General features: G+C 35.0%; 1 protein-coding gene across 1 annotated transcript in view; it reads right to left on the reverse strand.

Annotated features, from left to right (window-relative positions):
- The window catches only part of CCSER1 (coiled-coil serine rich protein 1), a 699,033-nt gene that overhangs the window by 542,454 nt on the left and 130,409 nt on the right, over window positions 1-26,170 (reverse strand). Inside the window, exon 2 of the mRNA XM_024736231.1 lies at window positions 792-2,153. Within this exon, the coding sequence (XP_024591999.1) occupies window positions 792-2,112 (1,321 nt within the window). The 5' untranslated portion in view covers window positions 2,113-2,153. The remainder of the gene's footprint in view (window positions 1-791; window positions 2,154-26,170) is intronic.

Raw genomic sequence — 26,170 nt, forward strand, 5'->3', positions numbered from 1 at the left:
GTGCTCCAATCATCTTGCCTGTAGAATGAGTTAGAATAATAGTAGCGATTTCAATCACTTCCGGATTCAATAAATTAATGTATCCAAAGGGCACAGAACAGTAAATGGACATATTGTTGGGAGAACTATTAGTGTTAGTAGTAGCAGCAAAAGCGGCAGCAGTGGTAGTAGGAATCACAGTACAGAAAAAAAAGAATAAAAAATGTCAAATACAGCCAGGAGGTATTATATATTCAACAATTCTCTTGAACTGAATTTTATATTGAAAAACCATGTTTTCTGTTAAATAACAGACTGGAGTAAATCAACCTTTCCTCCCTCTTTCTGTGCCAAAACATGGATCCTATTTAATAATAAAAACTTTGTTAAAATAGGAAAAAGAATTTTAATTATACGAATTTCTTTTATAATGATTGTGTCTGGGCTATATCTATTCTTTAACTAAGAAATACCAATACTCTATCATGAACTATAAAAAAAAGATGGCCCTTATCTTAGATAAAGCCACATTGTAAATAAAATTAATTTCCTTCCACTTTCTTCTGAGGGTCAGAATCTGAATTACACAACCAAGAAAAATAAGTAGCATGGATGAATTACATTTTCAGCATGATACGAATGAAGTAAGTTTAAGCAGAGAAATGATTTAAGACAAATTATAAATAGGACAGAAGATTAAAGAGTGAAAACTAAGAAAAATGTAGTTTCCGTGAGATAGAATAAGAAAATTGAAGAAATTATAATGAAAATTATAATTCATATCATTTATTATACAGAGAAAATCATCATACCTTTGGCAGGATTTGCATCATATCCATATGATGTTTTGTTTAAAATATAATGATCACCGGAAGAGGGTATTATCCTTGAATCTGAAATAGGATGGATCCCTTTAACACGTTCAGCTATTGCTTTATGTTGCTCATAAAATCCAAGTTTCCTTGGGGAGCTTGTTGCCAACATTGTTTCACCATTTTGTATCACCGTATGTTCTCCTCTTCTTGTATCTGCTGATAGATGAATCTCTGAGTCACTCGCATTCATAGCAGGTAGTTCAGTGATTTGCAATAACACTTCCTTCTGATTAGCAGCAGAGGTTTCTGGTAAGGATTTAGATTCAGTGCTACACCGACCTTCTAACCTGTATTTCCCAGGAGACATAATTGCACAGGGAACAGTTCCCATAAGGTCTGTTGTCTTTGTAGCAGCAGCAGGATTGGGAGAAATCTGCGAGGTAGAATCACTGTGGCCGAAGTTGTCACAGTGGGATGCCATGCTTCCACTTTTAGGAAATGCATCTGCTTCAGACACAGAATCTTCAGTCAAGGCTAAGAACTCTGAAGGTGTCTGCGCTGTAGTAAAATCAGCAGAAAGCAGTGGAGATGGTAACGAGCTTCCCGCCCGTTCTGTTACATCCACAGAACAAGATGGAGAACCTCTTAGTAATACAGGTTCCCTCTCTTGGTACTGTGCAATTTCCAGTGAGAATTCAGATTGCTGTACCAATGAAATGGATTGGCTCTGTGGAACTGGCTTAGAAAATTTATAGTGAGATGAAAAAGATTTAGTAAGAAGCTTCTTTGTTGACTGCTTAACAGAACGGCGAGTTTGTTCTTCTGTGAATCCAGAATCATCCCCCTCACTTTTGCCAGAACTCAGGCAATTTATAAAGACATTCTTATTAGTCGAGGGCTCGTTTTCTCTTTCAAAATCCTCTGTCAAAGACCTTGTTATCTTCTTATTTCGTGAACTGCTAAAACCAACAGAATGTCTTCCCCTGGTTTTAGTATGTTCTTCCAAACTCGGTTTTTGCACACTGCTGTGACCAGGTTGAGCACCATTTGAAATACTAAGGTTCTGGTTGGTAGGTTCTTGCTTAGGTTCACTCCCCTTCTTATGATGGAAGCTAATGGAAGGAGTACGGAAGAGGCTCCTGCGTTTACCTGTGCTACCTGAGCTTGAGTTAGTGCTGGAAGGAGACGAACTGTGGACACCGACTGTATTACTGGAGGAGGGTGACGAAGGAAGAGAATCATGTTTTCTGCTAATACTCCTTCTGAATATTGGCAACCGGGAGACCAGAGTAGATCGTCTTGATCTGGAGTCCCCCATTGGGACTCCAAGGCTTGCACTGCGATAGCCAACTTAGCAACCTGAGAAAAGACAAATAGAACAAGTTAATACAAGTCAATTATAAATAAGACATTTTAAAACATAATACTGGTTTTTCATTCATGACACAGCATTTGTTATACTAAAATAATAGTAAAATTCTGACAAAGAATTTTCTGAATTTCTATGTAGCAAAATATCCAATCATTTGTATAGAAATTTTATAATGGTGCCACAACTTCACAATGACCAAGAATATTTGAAGTCTAAATTTGTATTGGGAGACACGAGATTGCTATTCAAGGCTCAGCCTTACTACTCACACCAGTTCTATAATTTGGTAAATTGCTTAATCTTAACTTTTTATGTTTATTTATTTAGATTTAGTAGGCATATGACAGCCACCATCAATGCTCTCTGGGTAAAATGCCCCACCACTGCCTCTGGTGGCCAGCACCAGATGTACCATGGGGCTCAACAAGTAATTGATCTGAGCTTAACAGAGTCACAGACCAGACGAAGGTATGACTTGACCCTAGAATCTCTACTCAAAGAAAAAACCAATTGGAACAGATACTTCCCCTTCGATTATGATTTAGTAAGTTTAGAGATAATTAGACCATTGGAAGAGGAAAGTAAACTACATCATAAAGGATCTACATTAGAGTTATATACAAGATAAAGTTATGAGGAAACCACAGCCATGAGTTGAAGAAAAGACAAATGAAAGCTAATTCAACTGGTAATGCTAAGACAAGTGGAGACTACATGCAGAGAAAAGCAGAAGCAAAGAAAATTTATGAACCATATTAATGTCAGGGTATTGATGATGAAGACAAAGAAGAAGGACGAGGAGAAGGTGGCAGCTGCACTTCATTAATTGTGATGCACCAAGTACGTGAAACAGGTTATCTCTTTTAATGCTTGTAACTATAGAAGTAGATATTACTATGGTCACTTTACAGCGGAAAGATAAGCTGCCTATGTCACTCAGCTGATAAGTGCTAAAGCAGGACTAAGAAACTAAGCATTATCTAACCACAGGGTCAGTTCATAATCAGCATGGTATATACTGCTTTCACTAGAGTGAAAAGCCAAGAGCTTAGGCTGCCGAAGGCCCAGATATGCTTCCACTTCAGAAATTACTAGTTGTATGGTAGATCTTTCTCTTTCGGTGACTGCTGTTTTTCACTGGTTTTTATAATGTGTCATGATCTGTTTCCTATTTTGTATTGTTTTGCTTTGTTTCTAAATTTCACTTAATTCCTTAACTATAATGTGTACACCCCTGCTTTGTCAACTTGAATCATGCTGTTTCTTTCTGTTATTTATTGTAACCAAAGCTATCTAACGATAATAAATACTACATAAAATGACAGGCCCTCCATTTTATCATTCTTGCAGATAAAGTATTAGATTGATCAAGTAAAATACTTTCATGTCCTTGAGGAAGTGTATGACAAAAACGGAAAATATTTTCTTTCAAATACGCGTTTTTAAATATTTGATATTTTGTTCTGAATGATATAAAATCAATTTGCCTTTCATGATTTTTATTGGATGATCTTTAATTGCACTCACTGAATTTGAATTTAAATCAAACTATGTGTGAACCACTTCTAAAACATTTAAGCATCCTTGCAAGGCTTTAGCTGAAGAAAGCTTAAAATACAAAGACATTTTAGTTTGTGAAGTCTTTCATAAATTAAAACTATCTCATTTTCTCCCAGCTTAGATGTTCTGAAATGGATACAAAAAATAATACAATTTTGTTTACACGTTCACTCTTAATAATGCTTTAATTAACATCATTCTCAGCTGTGATTTTATTTATAGGCAAGATTTATTTCCATTCAATGCCCAGTGAATAATTTTGCTCTAATAATAGCATTATCAACCACAGTGATTTGCAGCCGGTGGTGAACCTATGGCCTTCAATGTATTCATGTCAAGATATTTACCACTATTTTTGAAATATCTTCAGAATTTATGTATACTGAAATATTTCTTGACCTTTTTTTAGTATTTCTTACATTTGTATCAGCAATCAAAAATAAAAGAGTGAATAAATCCCATGTCTCTTAGGCAAGTATTCAAAGGATTAGACTAATGAAAAATTTTCAGAAAAAAGAATTACAATAAAATTCTTAATGAAAACAACCAGACTTCCATTTACAATACATATGTGCTACTAGTATATCTGTCTTAATTTAAGTAAAAACATCATAGATACACAGAGATATTTATACATTGAATGGGATGACATGGAATAGATATAAAATCTATTGGAGATAAAAATCTTTTGTTTCACTTTATCCGCAGATAGTCTTTTAAATGAAGTTCTTTATTTCAGCTAAATGAGAGAGACAAAATATCTATAGGTTGGAATTATCCATATTCTTTATAAAGACTTTAAAATCTATGTCTCATATTTCATTCTCCAATTGCGTTGATTACTACTTGCCACTTTCTGTTTGCTTTCACCATCAAGGCATTAGCAGATGTAGAACCATCTGCTTGGAATGCCCTTCCAGTAACTGTGATGTGGTAAAATTCCTATTTCTACAGATGGTCCCTTCCAGAATGCCATCTCTGATCCCCCTTCCTACTCTCTTCCATTTTGGACTTATGCACTCCTCATTTATGCATCCTGTAAGGTAAGGTATTTATTACCTTACATAGTAAACATCTGTTTATCTATCTGACTTTACTATTTTACCTTAAGCTTCTTTTTTTTTTATTAATTTTATTTTTGGTTTCATTGGGTCTTCGTTGCTGCATGTGGGCTTTCTCTACTTGTGGCGAGTGGGGGCTACCCTTCATTGCAGTGCGCGGGCTTCTCATTGCGGTGGCTTCTCTTGTTGTGGAGCATGGGCTCTAGGCATGTGGGCTTCAGTAGTTGTGGCGCACAGGCTTAGCTGCTCTGCGGCATGTGGAATCTTCCCGGACCAGGGATCGAACCCGTGTCCCCTGCATTGGCAGGTGGATACTTAACCACTGCACTACCTGGGAAGTCCCTACCTTAAGTCTGTTAATGGCAAAGGCCATTTTTGCTTTGCTTTGAGACCCCAGGTGCCTAATACACAATTAATACTTATAGAGTCAATGGATTTCATAAAATGAAGTTTTCACTTGAACACAACAGTATTTCAAACACAAACATACTTTCTGTCTCACTACCAAAAATGAAATGTTTCAATTTTGAGGTTAATTATGTTGAATTACAACTTTTAGAGTCATGAGTTAACTAAAAGTTTTTCAAACTGTAAAATCAATATCTATAATTTGCTAACATTTGAAGACAATGTTATTAACAAGTTGAATAACAATATATCATCAAATCAACAATGAATTTCTTAATTGGCATGGTTGAGAAAGATGTAAATTCTAGTTCAAGGGGTTTTATGGATCATTAATTTGTTACCTATTTAATATTAGAGTAAAAGTAAAATACCTTAAAGAAGTAAGATATACTGAAAAAAATTATACTTTTTTTTTCCATAATTCCAAAGGCATTAACCAAGACATAAAATAACCTTGAAGGGTTTCACAGCTATCATCTTGGAAACTGATTACCATATGCAAAAACAGGTATGTCTATCTGTGCAGGTAAGAGAAACAAAACAAAACCCCCTTAATCTTTTTCTTTCCTGTCATTTTTCTGTTTTCCTAGAATTTGGACAGCCCTCATAGTTTTTCACTACGAGCCAAAGATGATGGAGGGACCTGATGTCCCACATCTGAGATAGTAGTGAGTATCCTTTGTCTCTCTCCCAAAATTAGTGGTATATTATTGCAAAAACAAGCCTACACAAAGTACCCTTTACACAGACGTGCAATCAGCATAAAAAAAATTTTGGTTTCAAATCCAAGCTCTGCCACTTACCAGTAGCATGAATGAGAACACAGATAATAATTATTTTATAGTGATTTTTTTTTTTAAGGATGGAAGGTACAACATCACAAAGAAACTTAACACTCTGCTTGGTATAGAGTAAATTTGCACTTTCTTCCTTTTTTAATGAAATGCATTCAAGCAAGTGGTGCATGATGTTACAGCACATAGAGTGATTATGAAAATGAGCTACTTTTCAAAACCTGCCCCAATCACTGTTTAAAAAATCATCAAAAATTTTGGGGGGAGGTGGAGGTGTATAAATTGGGGTCAGTATTCTAACCCCTTATGATAAACATCCCTAAAGTATACATTTTTATTGGAATTTTAAAACAATGACCAATATTTGAAGTGTTTGTGGGGAATGTTGCATAAGTTAAATACAGTCTGTTCTATTCTCTCTGAGAAAAGATATCAGAAAATAACCCAGGTAGAGCCTAAATGACCACACTTAAAAGAAAATCAATGATACATTGTGAAAATGGAAAATAAAAATTCACAGAAACCAAATACTCTCTAGGTAACAACTTTCAACATTAAGAAAGCAATGGCAGAAAACAAATCATATGAAAACATATCAAAGGACACTGATGAATTTTCACCAAAATTAAATAGATAATAGCTTGAATAAGCTTCCAAGACAATCTTATCTAATTATGTCATTTTGATGAAGATTTAAATGAGTCCTGATAGGTGTTATGGCTTAGCTGGAAAGCCCTCCAGCTCAGATTCTTTCTATTACAAAGTTCATGTAATTTACATCTCAATAATCTTTTTTATAAAATTAAAGTATAGTTGATTTGCAATATTGTGTTAGTTTCAGGTGTACCACAAAGTAATTCAGTTATATTTATATATATTTTTTAGATTGTTTTCCATTATAGGCTATTACAAGATATTGAATATCATTCCCCATGTTTTACAGTAAATCCTTGTTGCTTATTTATTTTATATACAGTAGTGTGTATCTGTTAATCCCATACTCCTAATTTTACTTTAACTATGATGTAATTTATCTTTAAATGTATTTCTAAAATGTTTTATTGTTTTCATTTAAATAAATATGGAACTAATAGAGGCATTTTTAACGATAAATCACTGACACACATGGACAAGGGCCACTTCAACCAGCAGGGTTAGTGAGGACAATATGAGATACATTAAAAGGATGACTGATCAGGACCAAGTGGGTTATTGATCGGTCACAGGGAAGAGAATGAGACTGTCAGCCAAAGATAGCAAGAGTTAGAAATCACATAATTGATTGGATATGTTTAATTAACAATTTATTAAATTTGCATATAATTTAGCCACACTGAGTACAGTAAGTTATTTTCAACTATAAAGAAGAAAATAATACAAATAACTGCATATATCAGAAATGTTGCTTACATCAAAATGATTTGACCCTAAAAATTGCATGTAAGCAGAGAGAGATTGTCCCTTACTGGATCTGTAAATCAATAAATCAATCTCCTAGGTAAAAAGAGAAAGAGAGTGCATGGTGCTAAATTGCATGATAATGGGAACAGTTACAATAGGGAAGGGGAATATATTTCAAAGAGATTATTCTAGCAGGAATTAGGGAAGAAGATGCATTCCTTGTCTGAATTAACAGAAGGACAGGGACCATAATACATATTTAGAAAGACATGTAATCTTGAAACCCAGCCAGATATAATCTCAGTTCTTCATTGACCAGAAGAGACAACAGAGGGAGAAGAGAAACATAGAGAGAAAGAATGGATTTTGACCAGAAATTAGACAGAAGTTAGTAGTGAAAGAAGAAAAAAGTCTAAAAGTCGTATCTACATGTGACCCAGGCTTAAGTAAATAATGAGACTACATTTATACTTAACGTTATAGTTTATGTTCTGGCATTTATACACAATGAATGCATAACCGTTAAGAAGGAAGACTCTCATGCAAAAATATCTCGATTTGAATTCAGCATTACACCTAAGAGCTGTGTGACTTCAGAGTGGCTTAAAAAGTTATTTAAACTCCCTGAGCCTTCATGAGGATAATAGTTGCAACTACCTTAAAGATTTTGTGATGATCTAATAAGTAAAACCTAAAAGCACTTAGAACAAGGTCTAGCACATGACAAATGTTTAATAACTATAAATTATCAAGAAAAATTAACCATACTTGTACTATTTCACAGCCAAGTACACTTTAATTAGCTTATAACCTCCCCCAACTTCTCTCAGCTGAAGTTCTAATTCTGTCTACTAGTAGACCAATAATACTGTCATTTCCAGTCAATCTTGAATAGGACAAAAAAGGAAGGTTAGAGGCCAGAGTACCCATATGTCAATGCGCTTGGGGCTTGGAATTAATACGCTAATTAATACACATATATATAACTGCCTACATTCATTTCAATTCTTTATTAAGTAAATATTAAGTTCACTTATTCAGTATTATTTCTTTTACTTTCAACAAAATAATCCAGACTTAAAGAAGCAAATAACTAAAATATTATGAATACGCAAAGACGGTCTCAGACCCTGAACATGATTCTCAAAAGAGTGAATTTGATAAATTTGTTGAACAATGAGAATGTCATAACAAGTATGCAACTTTAGAAAGGATAGCACACATCCAAAAGTATATATGTTTGTTAATAAAGAAAATTTTATTACTTCTTACATTGGAGAATTTGGTTTGGTCTTAAAATATTATTTTGGAAAAAAAATTCCTTCCAATGTTGTAGGTTAGGTTTCTTAGAAGCAGAGCCTAAGCAAGGAATTCTTTTTTTTTTTAACATCTTTATTGGAGTATAATTGCTTTACAGTGCTGTTAGCTTCTGCTTTATAACAAAGTGAATCAGCTATAGACATACATATATCCCCATATCTCTTCCCTCTTGCGTCTCCCTCCCTCCCACCCTCCCTATCCCACTCTTCTAGGTGGTCACAAAGCACCGAACTGATCTCCCTGTGCTACGACTGTGCTATGTGGCTACTTCCCACTAGCTATCTATTTTACATTTGGTAGTGTCTATATGTCTATGCCACTCTCACTTTGTCCCAGCTTCCCCTTCCCCTCCCCGTGTCCTCAAGTCCATTCTCTACATCTGCACCTTTATTCCCATCCTGCCCCAGGTTAGCATACGGTATTTGTTTTTCTCTTTCTTACTTCACTCTGTATGACAGACTCTAGGTCCATCCACCTCACAACAAATAACTCAATTTCGTTTTGTTTTATGGCTGAGTAGTATTCCATTGTATATATGTGCATGTCTTCTTTATCCATTCATCTGTCGATGGACACTTAGATTGCTTCCGTGTCCTGGCTATTGTAAATAGAGCTGCAATGAACATTGTGATACATGACTCTTTTTGAATTATGGTTTTCTCAGGGTATATGGCCAGTAGTGGGATTGCTAGGTTGTATGGTAGTTCTATTTTTAGTTTTTTAAGGAACCTCCATACTGTTCTCCATAGTGGCTGTATCAATTTACATTCCCACCAACAACAGGGTTCCCTTTTCTCTACACGCTCTCCAGCATTTATCATTTGTAGATTTTTTTTTTAATGATGGTCATTCTGACTGGTGTGAGGTGATACTTCATTATAGTTTTGATTTGCATTTCTCTAATGATTAGTGATGTTGAGCATCCTCTCATGTGTTTGTTGGCAATCTGTATATCTTCTTTGGAGAAATGTCTGTTTAGGTCTTCTGCCCAATTTTGGACTGGGTTGTGTGTTTTTTTTATATTGAGCTGCATGAGCTGCTTCTAAATTTTGGAGATTAATCCTTTGTCAGTTGCTTCCTTTGCAAATATTTTCTTCCATTCTGAGGGCTGTCTTTTCGTCTTGTTTATGTTTTAGCAAGGAATCTTTATTCAAGCAATTTATTAGAGAATTACTCTCAAGAGAAGGTAAGGAAAGAAGGCATGATAGAACAGGGGTAAAGCTAATCAAGGATGTGGCTGAAAATGACATCTAGCTTCAGATGAATCCCATGGGATCTGGAACACTTATTGATACCTCGAGACACTGGCAGGTCCTCTGTATTCCATGCCAGTCAACTATTTCTCTAAGGAATGGGAAAAATATTTGAAACATATAAAACTGGCAAAGGATTGATATCTGGAATATACAAAGAATTCTTATAAATCAGGAAGAATAAGACAATTCAAACAGAAAAATAAATGGGCAAAAAATATGAACATGCAAATCCCAGAAGATATACAAATTACCAGTGAATATATAAAAACATATTGAAACCCATTAGTAATTAGAGAATACAGAAAGAGCTCCTACAAGCCAGTAAGAAACAGACAACACACAGGAAAAAAGGTAACAACGAATATAGACAAGAATTTCATGGAAGAAACACAAATCACTAATCAACATATGAACAGATATTTAACTCCATTATTAATCAAGAAAACCACAGACACTATTTTTCACCCATAACATTTTAATACTAAATAATATCAAGTTTGAATGAATGAAGGAGTACCTATAGACACTTATGAAGCATGAGTCCAAATTGTTAAGATCATTGTAGAAAATTATGTATCAAAATATCAAAGTAAGTAATTTCACTTCTCAGCATTTACCTTAGAATAATACTCACATATCTGCACACAGAAACATGAGAAACATATATAGAGACATTCAAGGCAGGTTTATAACAGTTGAAATTAAAAATAATATAAATGTCCATTAATAGGAGACTTGAAAAAGTAAACTACGGTATTATCTATTCCACAGCATAACAGACAAGAACTAAACACATAGGGTAAAAGATATCTGACAAAAAAATTTCCAAGGCGTTTAATTAATAAAATCAAGTACCTGACTGATATGTTATATATAATTTATGGAAATTACAAATGTATTATGAAAAATTTTAAATAATAGTCTACAGATACATATGTGTGTAAATGCATAGGAAAAAATCTGGAAGGATGTACTTCAAAGTGTGAACAGGAATTATCCTTGAAGAGGGCTTTTGTACTGGGGGTTGTCATCAATGGGGGCACCAATGTAACAAATAATATGAAGTTTCAACAATGAAAATAAATTCATGAATTACTTTTATAATTAAAACTTACAAAATTCAAATTAAAATAGTATAAAAACATATGGCCTATCAACATTACGTAATTATAGGCATGTAAATGTGTTAAAATAATTTGAAGGATATACAAAAATAAAGTAGCTGCCTCTGAAAGAGAATGAGAATGTGGGAAATTATTTTTATAAAAATAATCTGACCAAATATGACAACATACAAAAGTCAATTCTGAGTGTTTTAATAAACTCTTCAAATCTTTTAAATTGTAACACAAAGTATTTAAATAAATAAGACTTACAGAAGTGCCAAGAATCCTTACATTAATATAAAGACTTTGTATTTTTCATGAACCTACATTCTTAACACTAAAATTCATGTTTTATGTGACCATCAGTCCAAAATGTATGTTTATAAATTGAAATTTACTTTGGTAAAAACTCAAATTCTATTTCATTTCACTATTGAAAGCTACTTCCATCCTTTTAAAAAATTCACTATTCCTTTACCATATGATAATTCATCTAACTGTTGTCAGTGATAGTTCAGACACAAATAATTTGTTCTAGGCTCTTCACGATCTTTTTAATGTTTTAGTATTTCCATAATACACACATTAAACCACCACAGATTATATAGTTGGCTAATAAATTGGAATTATATGATTTGGAAGCATGTGACATTATGACGTTTACACATTGACAATAAATTGATGCCATCATATAATTCTTTCGAAGGCTAGTAAACGAACCAAACAAGTCAGTTATTAGTTGAAAGGAATGCTTCATTTATAACAGTTTATTTGTTTTCTAAATACTAAAATCACTGGATTTGCCTCAAATTTTATTTTTTTACTAAAAAGAAAATGACCAAGTTTAAAATAAATAACCTGTAGTTGTGCAAACATACCAGCAGAGGGTGCAGAAGATCTTCCTTTTTAGCAATAGTCAATTTTTTCTTGTAACTTTCAAAACCAATTTAAGATTTATTGGGCAGTTAATTAAAAATATCACAAAGACTTTTATGTAAATGCAAAATTAAAGTCTTAAAGTCTCCAAATGCACTTTCAAATTAAATCTTTTTTTCTTCTAGCAAGAGTTTTTTAGTTTTTAACTTTTATATAGACTACATAATAAGGCATCTGTTAAAGGAAATTCACATTCATATATATCAATTCAAATTTATTATTTATTTTCCAATAGTTTTTCATTGTTTTTGAAATAATAGTAGATCATATGTTGCTTTGTAGGGAAAAAATTAGTGCAAAAGGTGTATGAAGCTGGTAGCACATCTTGTTCCTGTTATATGTTGTAAATATCACTTAATTTAAAATTTTTTCTTACAATATTGTACAGAGCAGCTCATGGTCACAGACACAAATATGAATAAGGAAAATTATGTATCAATGTAAGATAATACAAAAACTGGAGGAAAAGAATTTTTGAAATACAAATTAGAATATTAGGAGATTAAATTTAAAAGTTAATACACTCAACATTCATAAATATGTGTATGTCTGGGTCTGTGTACAAAATATCAGTAATACAGACACTTGACAATACAAATCAGCATATGGAGTAATACAGAATCGAACATTTCAGTGTATGGTCCAGTTCAAATATAAATATTAGATGAATAAATTGAAAGTCAGTATTGGTCTGGTAAGGAGGAAAAAAAGAAATGAGTATATCTGCAAATCATTACTGCCTCGCTTTGTTATAAATACTGTTGTAGTTGTATTCTTTATAATACAAATGGTAGCGTATTAAAGAATATACCAATTTCCATTCAGTTATACGTTGGCTTGAAGTACAAATTCTGTCAGAATCATTTTTAAAACAGAATCTTAGATTTGTCCTTTTTTTAAGTGTTGTTTCTGAACTCAACATATAATGGTCACATTCAGCAATGACATTGTTTCACAATATATCTGTGGATCTAATTTCTCTTGAACTGCTTCCCCATTCATAAAACTAGAGGACTGAATAGATGAATTTTGTGAGGCCCTCTAATTCATTAAAATACATGCACAAAATCTGTGAAATGCAGGATACATACACACACCTGACAATAAAATGTCATTCTGAATATCATTTTTTCTAGTTCAAAGTTAATAACAAACTAGATTCAGTATTGTCCCATAAATAGGAAGATAAAAATAATGTCCCATTATAAACAAACAGATATAGTGTATTTTATAAAAAAGAGAGCAAAAGTACATCTGGAAATGCAGTCTGTTTGTTACATGATAAAATTAGAAATATGATAGTAAGATTCTTCCACTTACCTTGTATTTGCCTATGTAATCACTGAACCTGACTAAATCATATACATATTTTCAAACTTTCATTATTTAAAATTCTGGTTTTTGTAATTCATGAATTAGAACAGGGGTATAGATTTTAGAATCTAGGGGAAAAAGAGGCATGGCTTTTATTTCATATGATATTTTAGTAATAAAATCCTCAGATATAATATAGTAGCAGATTGAAATTATTTCAGATTATGTTGAGATAAATTTTAAATTAGTAGAAAAGCCTAATATTAAAACAATTAATAGATTTACTCTAGATCCGTAAAATATAATTAAAAGATTTTATTAAATGTATTAAAGCATGTTTTATTCCCTAAGTTATTAACTTAAAATTTTATTTATTTTAGGAGGAATTATATAACATATATTACAACAAAAGGGACATAATAAATTAAGCCCGTTTCTTTCTTAAAAAAAACAAACTTAAACTTTGTTAATAAATTTACTAAGTTGTCTTGTGAGACTATGGTCCCACATCAAAGACCGCCATAAGGAATGACTGATACTGAATGTATACTGATTTATACTGTTAATTTGATAGAACAATTAGTAAAAAAGAACCCAGGAGAGAAGGACCTACGCTTATGCCAAAAGGGTTCTAGCTGTAGTAGCTGGTAGCAAAGGCGGTGTGCCTGACTTGAGCTGCCACTACATGGAGATTTTGCATCTTGGAAATTGTGAGTTCTGCTTTGGTGAATAACTACTGAATAGAATTTGACATTTGGAAGACGTACTTCTCTTTGAGGATGAAGAAACTGAAATCCAGATTGGTTAAGTACCTCATTCAAAGACAAATAGCTGCACTAACATTTATAGAGCTCAGTGTTCCTGATAATGGAATTAACTAATCCAAACAAAAGTAGAGACTCTGTCATTGTCAGAGACATGTCCTTATTTAAAACAAACAAAAAGATTCTGGCTCTATAAGCATCTGATACATCTATATAATATTGTTACCATTTTTGTATAACTTTAAAATAAGTTTTCTTTTCAAGAAGCTACATTAACATAAAAGATTTTTTTGTTTCCCTTATGTGGTTTTTTAAAAAATTTAATCACATATCACTGGAAGAGGTGACCTCACATTAAGTGAGTGCATATGTTATTTCATTTTAATCCTCCTAACAACTTTGTTAGGTAACTATAATTATTCTTATCAGATAAACAAATGTGGGGTCTGAGAGGTAAAGCTGAGATTTGAATCATGTATTTATGATGCTGAAGACAAATTGTGAATTCATATCTTTCTGCCTCACATTATAAGATATTAAATGACACTATTCTTAATGCTATTGCTGCCCTAACAGTGTGTAATTGGGAGAGGCTTAGTATTCCAAATCAGTATTCCAATGACAGAGCCACTGCCAGGTATCAACAGGAGTTTTAAATGACTCTTAAGTTAAACAACTGGTCACAGGAATATTAATTCTGCAGAAAGAATGCATCCATTAGCAAAGAACGTACAAAGTGTTGAGTTCACAAGCAAAAGAGAGATGGGGGCGGGGAGGGAGGCAGGAGAGAAAGAAATGGTTGTGTCATCCTACAGACTTTCCTAGGCCAACAGTTGCATGTCCAAGACTGAATATTAAACAAGGGCGTAAGTAGGATCTAAGAACATTTTGTGATTCATAATAAAATATTCAAAGAAAGGAGCAGGCATCCAAGATTAAAAAGAATAAAGAAAGAATGTCATACAACAAGCAGAAGGTTCCCCAGAAACTGAAATAAGAACCTATAGGGGCCCCTGCTTGCTTTGCTTATGGAGAAACCACATAACAGTATTTGGATACCATGTCATGTAGATAGCATAGAGTATACAATATAAATAAATAATAATATAATGGATTACAGAATGAGGGTCAGAGCTGTCTCAAAATATTTTTTTTGGCTTTCTTCTCAACATCTTAAAATCTCATTCTGGTTTTGTCCTGTAAAATATATAGGTTACATTTCAGAATCCACATTTCTGGTTTGAATTCTGGTTTCTACACTCACTAATTTTGTTTTTATGTTTGCTTGTTTTTAGCATCTTTATTGGAGTATAATTGCTTTACAATGGTGTGTTAGTTTCTGCTGTATAACAAAGTGAATCAGTTATACATATACATATATCCCCATATCTCCTTCCTCTTGCATCTCCCTCCCACCCTCCCTATCCCACCCCTCTAAGTGGTCACAAAGCACCAAGCTGATCTTCCTGTGCTATGCGGCTGCTTCCCACCAGCTATTTTATATTTGGTAGTGTGTATATGTCCATGCCACTCTCTCACTTCATCCCAGTTTACCCTTCTCCCTCCCCATGTCCTCAAGTCCATTCTCTACGTCTGCATCTTTATTCCTGTCCTGTCCCTATGTTCTTCAGAACCATCGTTGTTTCTTTCTTTAGATTCCATATATATGTGTTAGCATATGGTATTTGCTTTTCTCTTTTGGACTTACTTCACTCACTCTGTATGACAGTCCCTAGGTCCATCCACCTCCCTACAAATAACTCAATTTCGTTTTACACTCATTAATTTTGAAAAAACTACTTAATCTCCCTCTTAGCCTCAGTGTCACTATGTGTGAAATGAAGAAATAAACAGCACCTGCCATAACAGAATTAACTATTATGAGGATTAAAAGAGCTAATGTGTGTTAAGTGCTTAGACCTGTGTCCAACAGAGAGGAAGCACACAAAAAATGTTAGCGATTTGTATTACTACAAAATTATATAAAGTGAATCCAACTTTTCTACTTCAAGAATTTGAAATAGAAACCTATCCATCTCAAGAATGTGATGCCTTGAATGGGAAATCTATTGAAGCAATACTCTTTCTAGAATTTTCTCTTAATAAGGCTTCTTTGCTTCCACGTGAGCTACAAGTTAAGATAGCATGTATCAGGACTTCCCTGGTGGGGCAGTGGTTAAGAATCCACCTGCCAATGCAGAGGACACAGGTTCAATCCCTGGTCCAGGAAGATTCCACATGCCACAGAGCAACTAAGCCCATATGCCACAACTGCTGAGCCTGCGTGCCACAACTACTGAAGCCCATGCACCCTAGAGCCCGTGCTCAGCAACAAAAGAAGCCACCACAATGAGAAGCCCATGCACCACAATGAAGAGTAGCCCCTGCTCGCCGCAACTAGAGAAAGCCTACACGCAGCAACGAAGACCCAACACAGGAAGAAAGAAGGAAGGAAGGAAGGAAAGAAGGAAGGAAGGAAGGGGAAAGAAATTTTAATTAAAAAAAAGATTGCGTGTATGTGGATGAGTGTATATCTAAATAGAATAGGATCATAACCCTCCACCAACCCTTAGCAAAAAGAACTGTACTGCTAGCCTGAAAATGAGGAAAGATAGAGATAATAAATCAGAACATTCTATGTGAAAGACAAACTCTCTTTTTATTTTTCTTCTATTCAAGTGCATTTTATGCTGAGATTATCTTGAATAATCTTATGTCGATCACATTATTTCACACGATAATTTCAAACTTGTTCTATTAAATTGAAAATCTATATAATCCTTAGCACACTTTAAACACTAACAATTTTCCCATTAGTTTAAATATGGCAAAGGACGTATTTTTCTGGCAAGCTCTATATGCTGTATGTGCTTTAAACATATTTTCATTAATACTGTCAAGCAGCATATTTAGCTCATTTGGTTTAAGGAAAAGAGATATAAATGTATTATTTCACTATAATCTAATTGGAAAAAGCAATCCTCATTGTCACACCAACCAGCCAATGAAGATTCTTCTTCAGAAGCAAAGGTTTAAATCATCAAATAAACCTGTTAACGCTCCAAGTCAATATTCTCCCTTACTCATTTCTGGAATCTAATAGAAAAAGGAGGAGGGCAGGTGGAGGGAGGAAGGAGGAGGGTGACTTGGAATACTCCTCTTCTGTGAAATAAGATGTCATCCCCTGCAACATTTCTGTAGGAAGTGCTCACGGGACTCCCTGAGGAATTAAAACTTTGACCGATACCCCGGAGATTTTTAAAAACTAGACAATGCATCCTATAAAGATTCAGAAGAGATGAGAAGCTTGCCTTTTTTATTCTTTTTTGTAGAGTGGGAGACTGTGAAAGGCAAAATAAGGAAGATGAACTGGAAACATCAGAAGCTTCTCAAGCAAGGAAATTATATGGAAAATCACAACTGGAAATTGAGGGTCGAGAAATTAATTCTCTTAAATATATGCGTGTACATGGAGGCCAGGAGAAGATTGTGGGACCCTGGGTTATTATACTACACTCTGAATACCACTGCTCTAGCATACACAAGGTGCTCAGTGGATTCTTCTATGCAAATAATTCAAAAATGGGAGCCACACTGTCTTCTAGGTACAGAGGATGCAAAAGAGAATAAGGGACAATAGGTCTTTTTTTTGATGGAGCAACTATTGCACTGAGGTAGACAGAATATAAGCAAGAAATCAAATGAACAAGATAGATCTTGGATAATCATATATATTACATAAAAAATAATTGCGGGATCACAGTAAAGTGATAAAAACTGAAGGGGAAAGTGTGGAGGTGAAGATATTTGAGATGAATGAAGATCAGTGAGAGAGCATTTCCAGCAGAGGCACCATCAAGGACAAACTCCCCAGGGCAAGCCTGAGTTTGCAAGGGAATGAGAGTATGAGATGAGGCAGGTCAGGAAGGTAGAGTGCCAGATCCCATAAGGGCTCACAGACCATGGTAATATGCTTGGATGTGATTCCAACTGCTAGGGCAAGCCCATCAGCGAGCTAAAAGAGATACCCTCTTGGTGGAGAGTGGGTTGTAGGAGTAGCCAGTCAGTTAGAAAATTACTGCAATAGTCAAAGGAGAGATGATGGTGGCCTGGCTTGGATAGTCATAGTACAAATAAACAAGGTAACAGACTTGGTTATCTTGAAGGGAGCACCAAGAACTGCTGATGGATGGGATGGGAGGGGTGAGAGAAAGAGAGGAATCAAAGAAGATACCTAGGGTTTTTGTCTTCTACTTTTTTTTTTTTTTAAAGTCCATTCTCTACGTCTGCATCTTTATTCCTGTCCTGTCCCTATGTTCTTCAGAACCATCGTTGTTTCTTTCTTTAGATTCCATATATATGTGTTAGCATATGGTATTTGCTTTTCTCTTTTGGACTTACCTCACTCACTCTGTATGACAGTCCCTAGGTCCATCCACCTCCCTACAAATAACTCAATTTCGTTTTACACTCATTAATTTTGAAAAAACTACTTAATCTCCCTCTTAGCCTCAGTGTCACTATGTGTGAAATGAAGAAATAAACAGCACCTGCCATAACAGAATTAACTATTATGAGGATTAAAAGAGCTAATGTGTGTTAAGTGCTTAGACCTGTGTCCAACAGAGAGGAAGCACACAAAAAATGTTAGCGATTTGTATTACTACAAAATTATATAAAGTGAATCCAACTTTTCTACTTCAAGAATTTGAAATAGAAACCTATCCATCTCAAGAATGTGATGCCTTGAATGGGAAATCTATTGAAGCAATACTCTTTCTAGAATTTTCTCTTAATAAGGCTTCTTTGCTTCCACGTGAGCTACAAGTTAAGATAGCATGTATCAGGACTTCCCTGGTGGGGCAGTGGTTAAGAATCTACCTGCCAATGCAGAGGACACAGGTTCAATCCCTGGTCCAAGAAGATTCCACATGCCACAGAGCAACTAAGCCCATATGCCACAACTGCTGAGCCTGCGTGCCACAACTACTGAAGCCCATGCACCCTAGAGCCCGTGCTCAGCAACAAAAGAAGCCACCACAATGAGAAGCCCATGCACCACAATGAAGAGTAGCCCCTGCTCGCCGCAACTAGAGAAAGCCTACACGCAGCAACGAAGACCCAACACAGGAAGAAAGAAGGAAGGAAGGAAGGAAAGAAGGAAGGAAGGAAGGGGAAAGAAATTTTAATTAAAAAAAAGATTGCGTGTATGTGGATGAGTGTATATCTAAATAGAATAGGATCATAACCCTCCACCAACCCTTAGCAAAAAGAACTGTACTGCTAGCCTGAAAATGAGGAAAGATAGAGATAATAAATCAGAACATTCTATGTGAAAGACAAACTCTCTTTTTATTTTTCTTCTATTCAAGTGCATTTTATGCTGAGATTATCTTGAATAATCTTATGTCGATCACATTATTTCACACGATAATTTCAAACTTGTTCTATTAAATTGAAAATCTATATAATCCTTAGCACACTTTAAACACTAACAATTTTCCCATTAGTTTAAATATGGCAAAGGACGTATTTTTCTGGCAAGCTCTATATGCTGTATGTGCTTTAAACATATTTTCATTAATACTGTCAAGCAGCATATTTAGCTCATTTGGTTTAAGGAAAAGAGATATAAATGTATTATTTCACTATAATCTAATTGGAAAAAGCAATCCTCATTGTCACACCAACCAGCCAATGAAGATTCTTCTTCAGAAGCAAAGGTTTAAATCATCAAATAAACCTGTTAACGCTCCAAGTCAATATTCTCCCTTACTCATTTCTGGAATCTAATAGAAAAAGGAGGAGGGCAGGTGGAGGGAGGAAGGAGGAGGGTGACTTGGAATACTCCTCTTCTGTGAAATAAGATGTCATCCCCTGCAACATTTCTGTAGGAAGTGCTCACGGGACTCCCTGAGGAATTAAAACTTTGACCGATACCCCGGAGATTTTTAAAAACTAGACAATGCATCCTATAAAGATTCAGAAGAGATGAGAAGCTTGCCTTTTTTATTCTTTTTTGTAGAGTGGGAGACTGTGAAAGGCAAAATAAGGAAGATGAACTGGAAACATCAGAAGCTTCTCAAGCAAGGAAATTATATGGAAAATCACAACTGGAAATTGAGGGTCGAGAAATTAATTCTCTTAAATATATGCGTGTACATGGAGGCCAGGAGAAGATTGTGGGACCCTGGGTTATTATACTACACTCTGAATACCACTGCTCTAGCATACACAAGGTGCTCAGTGGATTCTTCTATGCAAATAATTCAAAAATGGGAGCCACACTGTCTTCTAGGTACAGAGGATGCAAAAGAGAATAAGGGACAATAGGTCTTTTTTTTGATGGAGCAACTATTGCACTGAGGTAGACAGAATATAAGCAAGAAATCAAATGAACAAGATAGATCTTGGATAATCATATATATTACATAAAAAATAATTGCGGGATCACAGTAAAGTGATAAAAACTGAAGGGGAAAGTGTGGAGGTGAAGATATTTGAGATGAATGAAGATCAGTGAGAGAGCATTTCCAGCAGAGGCACCATCAAGGACAAACTCCCCAGGGCAAGCCTGAGTTTGCAAGGGAATGAGAGTATGAGATGAGGCAGGTCAGGAAGGTAGAGTGCCAGATCCCATAAGGGCTCACAGACCATGGTAATATGCTTGGATGTGATTCCAACTGCTAGGGCAAGCCCATCAGCGAGCTAAAAGAGATACCCTCTTGGTGGAGAGTGGGTTGTAGGAGTAGCCAGTCAGTTAGAAAATTACTGCAATAGTCAAAGGAGAGATGATGGTGGCCTGGCTTGGATAGTCATAGTACAAATAAATAAGGTAACAGACTTGGTTATCTTGAAGGGAGCACCAAGAACTGCTGATGGATGGGATGGGAGGGGTGAGAGAAAGAGAGGAATCAAAGAAGATACCTAGGGTTTTTGTCTTCTACTTTTTTTTTTTTTTGATATTGTTGTTAATTTGTTTGTTGTTTGTTCTAACTGGGGAAAGAAGTGCTACTCAAAATGACCATCATAATAGTAAAGTCAATATGGAATAGATAAATGGAAAACAGATACCCAAAGTCTTAAATTATGACGAAATACTGTCTCATAAGTAATATGTCTTTTTCAAATTGAAAATAAAGTGTTCCAACAATATAGCCTTTAAATATAAATTCATTTCTGATCACAAAGTTAGAAAATGGGGAAATATGGAGAATACAGGAAAATATAAAAACTGAAAAGCATCCAATCCCATCCATGGTGCTCAGCATATTTTTTTCTTCTTTTAAGCTTTTAAAATTTTTTATACAGCAGCTTCTTATTAGTTATCTATTTTATACATATTAGTGTATGTATGTCAATCCCAATCTCCCAATTCATCCCATCACCACCATGCCCCCCCACCACTTTCCCCCCTTGGGGAAAAGTTACATTTGTTCTCTACATCTATATCTCTATTGCTGCCTTGCAAAACCGGTTCATCTGCACCATTTTTCTAGATTCCACACATATGCATTTATATTTGTTTTTCTCTTTCTGACTTACTTCACTCTGTATGACAGTCCCTAGGTCCATCCACGTCTTTACAAATGACTCAATTTCTTTCCTTTTATGGCTGAGTAATATTCCATTGTATATATGTACCACATGTTCTTTATCCATTCGTCTGTCAATGGACATTTAGGCTGTTTCCATGACCTGGTTATTGTAAATAGTGCTGCAATGAGCATTGGGGTGCATGTCTCTTTTTGAATTAAGGTTTTCTCGGGGTATATGCCCAGTAGTGGGATTGTTGGGTCATGTGGTAATTCTGTTTTTAGTTTTTTAAGGAACTTCCAAACAGTTCTCCATAGTGGCTACATCAATTTACATTCCCAATTTACATTCCCACCAACAGTACAGGAGGGTTCCCTTTTCTCCACACCCTCTCCAGCATTTCTTGTTTGTATTTTCTGATGATGCCCATTCTAACTGGTGAGTTGATACCTCACTGTAGTTTTGATTTGCATTTATCTAATAATTAGTGATGTTGAGCAGCTTCTCATGTGCCTCTTGGCCATCTGTATGTCTTCTTTGGAGAAATGTCTATTTAGGTCTTCTGCCCATTTTTTTGATTCAGTTATTTGTTTTTTTAATATTGAGCTGCATGAGCTGCTGATATATTTTGGAGATTAATGTTTTGTCTGGTGATTCGTCTGCAAATATTTTCTCCCATTCGGAGAGTTGTCTTTTCCTCTTGTTTATGGTTTCCATTGCTGTGCAAAAGCTTTGAAGTTTCATTAGGTGTCATGTGTTTATTTTTGTTTTTATTTCCATTATTCTAGGTGGTGGGCCAAAAAGGATCTTGCTGTGATTTACGTCAAAGAGTGTTCTTCCTATGTTTTCCTCTAAGAATTTTATAGTGTCCAGTCTTACATTTAGGCCTCTAATCCACTTTGAGTTTATTTTTGTGTATGGTGTTAGAGAGTGTTCTAATTTCATTCTTTAACATGTAGCTGTCCAGTTTTCCCAGCACCACTTACTGAAGACACTGTCTTTTCTCCATTGTATATCCTTGCTTCCTTTGTCATAGATTAGTTGACCACAGATGCATGAGTTTATCTCTGGGCTTTCTTTCCTGTTCCATTGATCTATATTTGTGTTTTTGTGCCAGTACCATATTGTCTTGATTACTGTAGCTTTGCAGTACAGTCTGAAGTCAGGGAGTCTGATTCCTTCAGCTCCATTATTTTCCCTCAAGACTGCTTTGGCTATTCGGGGTCTTTTGTGTCTCCATACAAATTTTAAGATCTTTTGTTCTAGTTCTGTAAAAAATGCCATTGGTAATTTGATAGGGATTGCACTGAATCTGTAGATTGCTTTGGGTACTACAGTCATTTTCACAATATTGATTCTTCCAATCCAAGAACATTATATATCTCTCCACCTGTCTGTGTCATCTTTGATTTCCTTCATCAGTGTCTTCTAGTTTTCTGAGTACAGGTCTTAACTTCCCCAGGTAGGTTTATTCCTAGGTATTCTATTCTTTTCTTGCAATGGTGAATGGGATTGTTTCCTTAATTTCTCTTTCTGATCTTTTGTTGTTAGTGTATTGGAATGCAAGAGATTTCAGTGCATTAATTTTGTATCCTGCAACTTTACAAAATTCATTGATTAGCTCGAGTAGTTTTCTAGTGGCATCTTTAGGGTTTTCTATGTATATCATCATGTCATCTGCAAACAGTGACAGTTTTACTTCTTTTCCAACTGGGATTCCTTTTATTTCTTTTTCTTTGCTGACTGCTGTGCCTAGTACTTCCAAAAATTTGTTGAATAAGAGTGGTGAGAGTGGACATCCATGTCTTGTTCCTGGTCTTAGAGGAAATGCTTTCAGTTTTTCACCATTGAGAATGATGTTTGCTGAGGTTTATCATATATGGCCTGACCTTTATTATGTTGTGGTAGGTTCCCTCTATGCCCACTTTCTGGAGAGTTTTCATCATAATGGGTGTTGAATTTTGTCAAAAGCTTTTCCTGCATCTATTGAGATGATCATATGGTTTGTATTTGTCAATTTGTTACGATGGTGTATCACATTGATTGATTTGTGTATACTGAAGAATCCTTGTATCCCTGGGATAAATCCCACTTGATCATGGTGCATGATCCTTTTAATGTGTTGTTGGATTCTGTTTGCTAGTATTTACTTGAGGATTTTTGCATCTATATTCATCAGTGATATTGGTCTATAACTTTCTCTTTTTATAGTATCTCTGTCTAGTTTTGGTGTCAGGGTGATGGTGGCCTCATGGAATGAGTTTGGGAGTGTTCCTTCCCATGCAATTTTTTGGAAGAGTTTGAGAAAGATGGGTGGTAGCTCTTCTCTAAATGTTTGATAGAATATACGTGTGAAGCCATCTGGTCCTGGACTTTGTTGGAAAATTTTAAATCACAGTTTCATTTTTTGTGATTGATCAGTTCATATTTTGTGTTTCTTCCTGGTTCAGTCTTGGAAGGTTATACCTTTCTACGAATTTGTCCATAACTTCTAGGTTGTCCATTTTATTGGCATAGAGTTGCTTGTAGTAGTCTGTTAGGAGGCTTTGTATTTCTGCAGTGTCCGCTGTAACTTTTCCGTTTTCAGTTCTAATTTTATTGATTTGAGCCCTCTCCCTCTTTTTCTTGATGATTCTGGCTAAAGGTTTATCAATTTTGTTTATCTTCTCAAAGAACCAGCTTTTAGCTTTATTGATCTTTGTTATAGTTTTTTTGTTTCTATTTCATTTATTTCTGCTCTGATCTTTATGATTTCTTTCCCTCTACTAACTGTGTTTTGTTTGTTCTTCTTTCTCTATTTGCTTTAGGTGTAAGGTTAGATTGTTTAAGATTTTTTTGTTTCTTGAGGTAGGATTGTATTGCTATAAACTTCCCTCTTAGAACTGCTTTTACTGCATCCCGTAGGTTTTTGATCATCGTGTTTTCATTGTCATTTGTCTCTAGGTGATCTTTCATTTCCTCTTTGATTTCTTCAGTGATCTCTTGGTTATTTAGTAACATACTGTTTAGCCTCCATGTGTTTGTTTTACATTTTTTTCCCTGTAACTGATTTCTAATCTTATAGCATTGTGGTCAGATAAGATGATTGATATGATTTCAATTTTCTTAAATTTACCAAGGCTTGATTTGCAACCCAATATGTGATCTACCCTGGAGAATGCTCTGTGTGCACTTAAGAAAGTGTAATCTGCTGTTTTTGCATGGAATGTCCTATAAATATCAATTAAATCTATCTGGTCTATTGTGTCATTTAAAGCTCGTGTTTCCTTATTAATTTTCGGTCTGGATGATCTGTCCATTGGTGTAAGTGAGGTGTTAAAGTCCCCCAGTATTATTGTGTAACTGTCAATTTCCTCTTTTATAGCTGTTAGCAGTTGCCATATGTATTGAGGTGCTCCTATGGTGCTCCTATATGTTGGGTACATATATAATTGTTATATCTTCTTCTTGGATTGACCCCTTGAGCATTATGTAGTGTCCTTCTTTGTCTCTTGTAATACTCTTTACTTTAAAGTCTAATTTGTCTGATATGAGAATTGCTATTTCAGCTTTCTTTTGATTTCCATTTGCATGGAATATCTTTTTCCATCCCCTCACTTTCAGTCTGTATGTGTCCCTAGGTCTGAAGTGGGTTTCTTGTAGACAGCACATATATGGGCCTTGTTTTTGTATCCATTCAGCAAGCCTGTGTCTTTTGGCTGGAGCATTTAATCCATTCACGTTTAAGGTAATTATCAATATGTATGCTCCTACTACCATTTTCTTAATTGTTTTGGGTTTGTTTTTGTAGGTCCTTTTCTTCTCTTGTGTTTTCCACTTAGAGAAGTTCCTTTAGCATTTGTTGTAGAGCTGGTTTGGTGGTGCTGAATTCTCTTAGCTTTTGCTTGTCTGTAAAGCTTTTGATTTATCTGTCAAATCAGAATGAGATCCTTGCCAGGTACAGTAATCTTGGTTGTAGGTTCTTCCCTTTCATCACTTTAAATATATCGTGCCACGCCCTTCTGGCTTGTAGAGTTTCTGCTGAGAAATCAGCTGTTAAACTTATGGGAGTTCCCATATATATTATTTGAAACTTATGGGAGTTCCCATGTATATTATTTGTCGTTTCTCCCTTGTTGCTTTCAATAATTTTTGTCTTTAATTTTTGTCAATTTGATTACTATGTGTCTTGGCATGTTTCTCCTTGGGTTTATCCTGCCTCGGACTCTCTGTGCTTCCTGGACTTGGGTGGCTATTTCCTTTCCCATATTAGGGAAGTTTTGACTATAATCTCTTCAAATATTTTCTCAGTCCCTTTTTATTCTCTTCTTCTTCTGGGACACCTATAATTCGAATGTTGGTGCATTTAATGTTGTCCCAGAGGTCTCTTAGGCTGTCTTCATTTCTTTTCATTCTTTTTTCTTTATTCTGTTCCGCAGCAGTGAATTCCACCATTCTGTCTTCCAGGTCACTTATCCATTCTTCTGCCTCAGTTATTCTGCTATTGATTCCTTCTAGTGTATTTTTCATTTCAGTTATTGTATTGTTCATCTCTGTTTGTTTGTTCTT

Source organism: Neophocaena asiaeorientalis, unplaced genomic scaffold (assembly GCF_003031525.2).
Source record: "Neophocaena asiaeorientalis asiaeorientalis breed wild unplaced genomic scaffold, Neophocaena_asiaeorientalis_V1.1 scaffold7, whole genome shotgun sequence".
Taxonomy (NCBI): domain Eukaryota; kingdom Metazoa; phylum Chordata; class Mammalia; order Artiodactyla; family Phocoenidae; genus Neophocaena; species Neophocaena asiaeorientalis.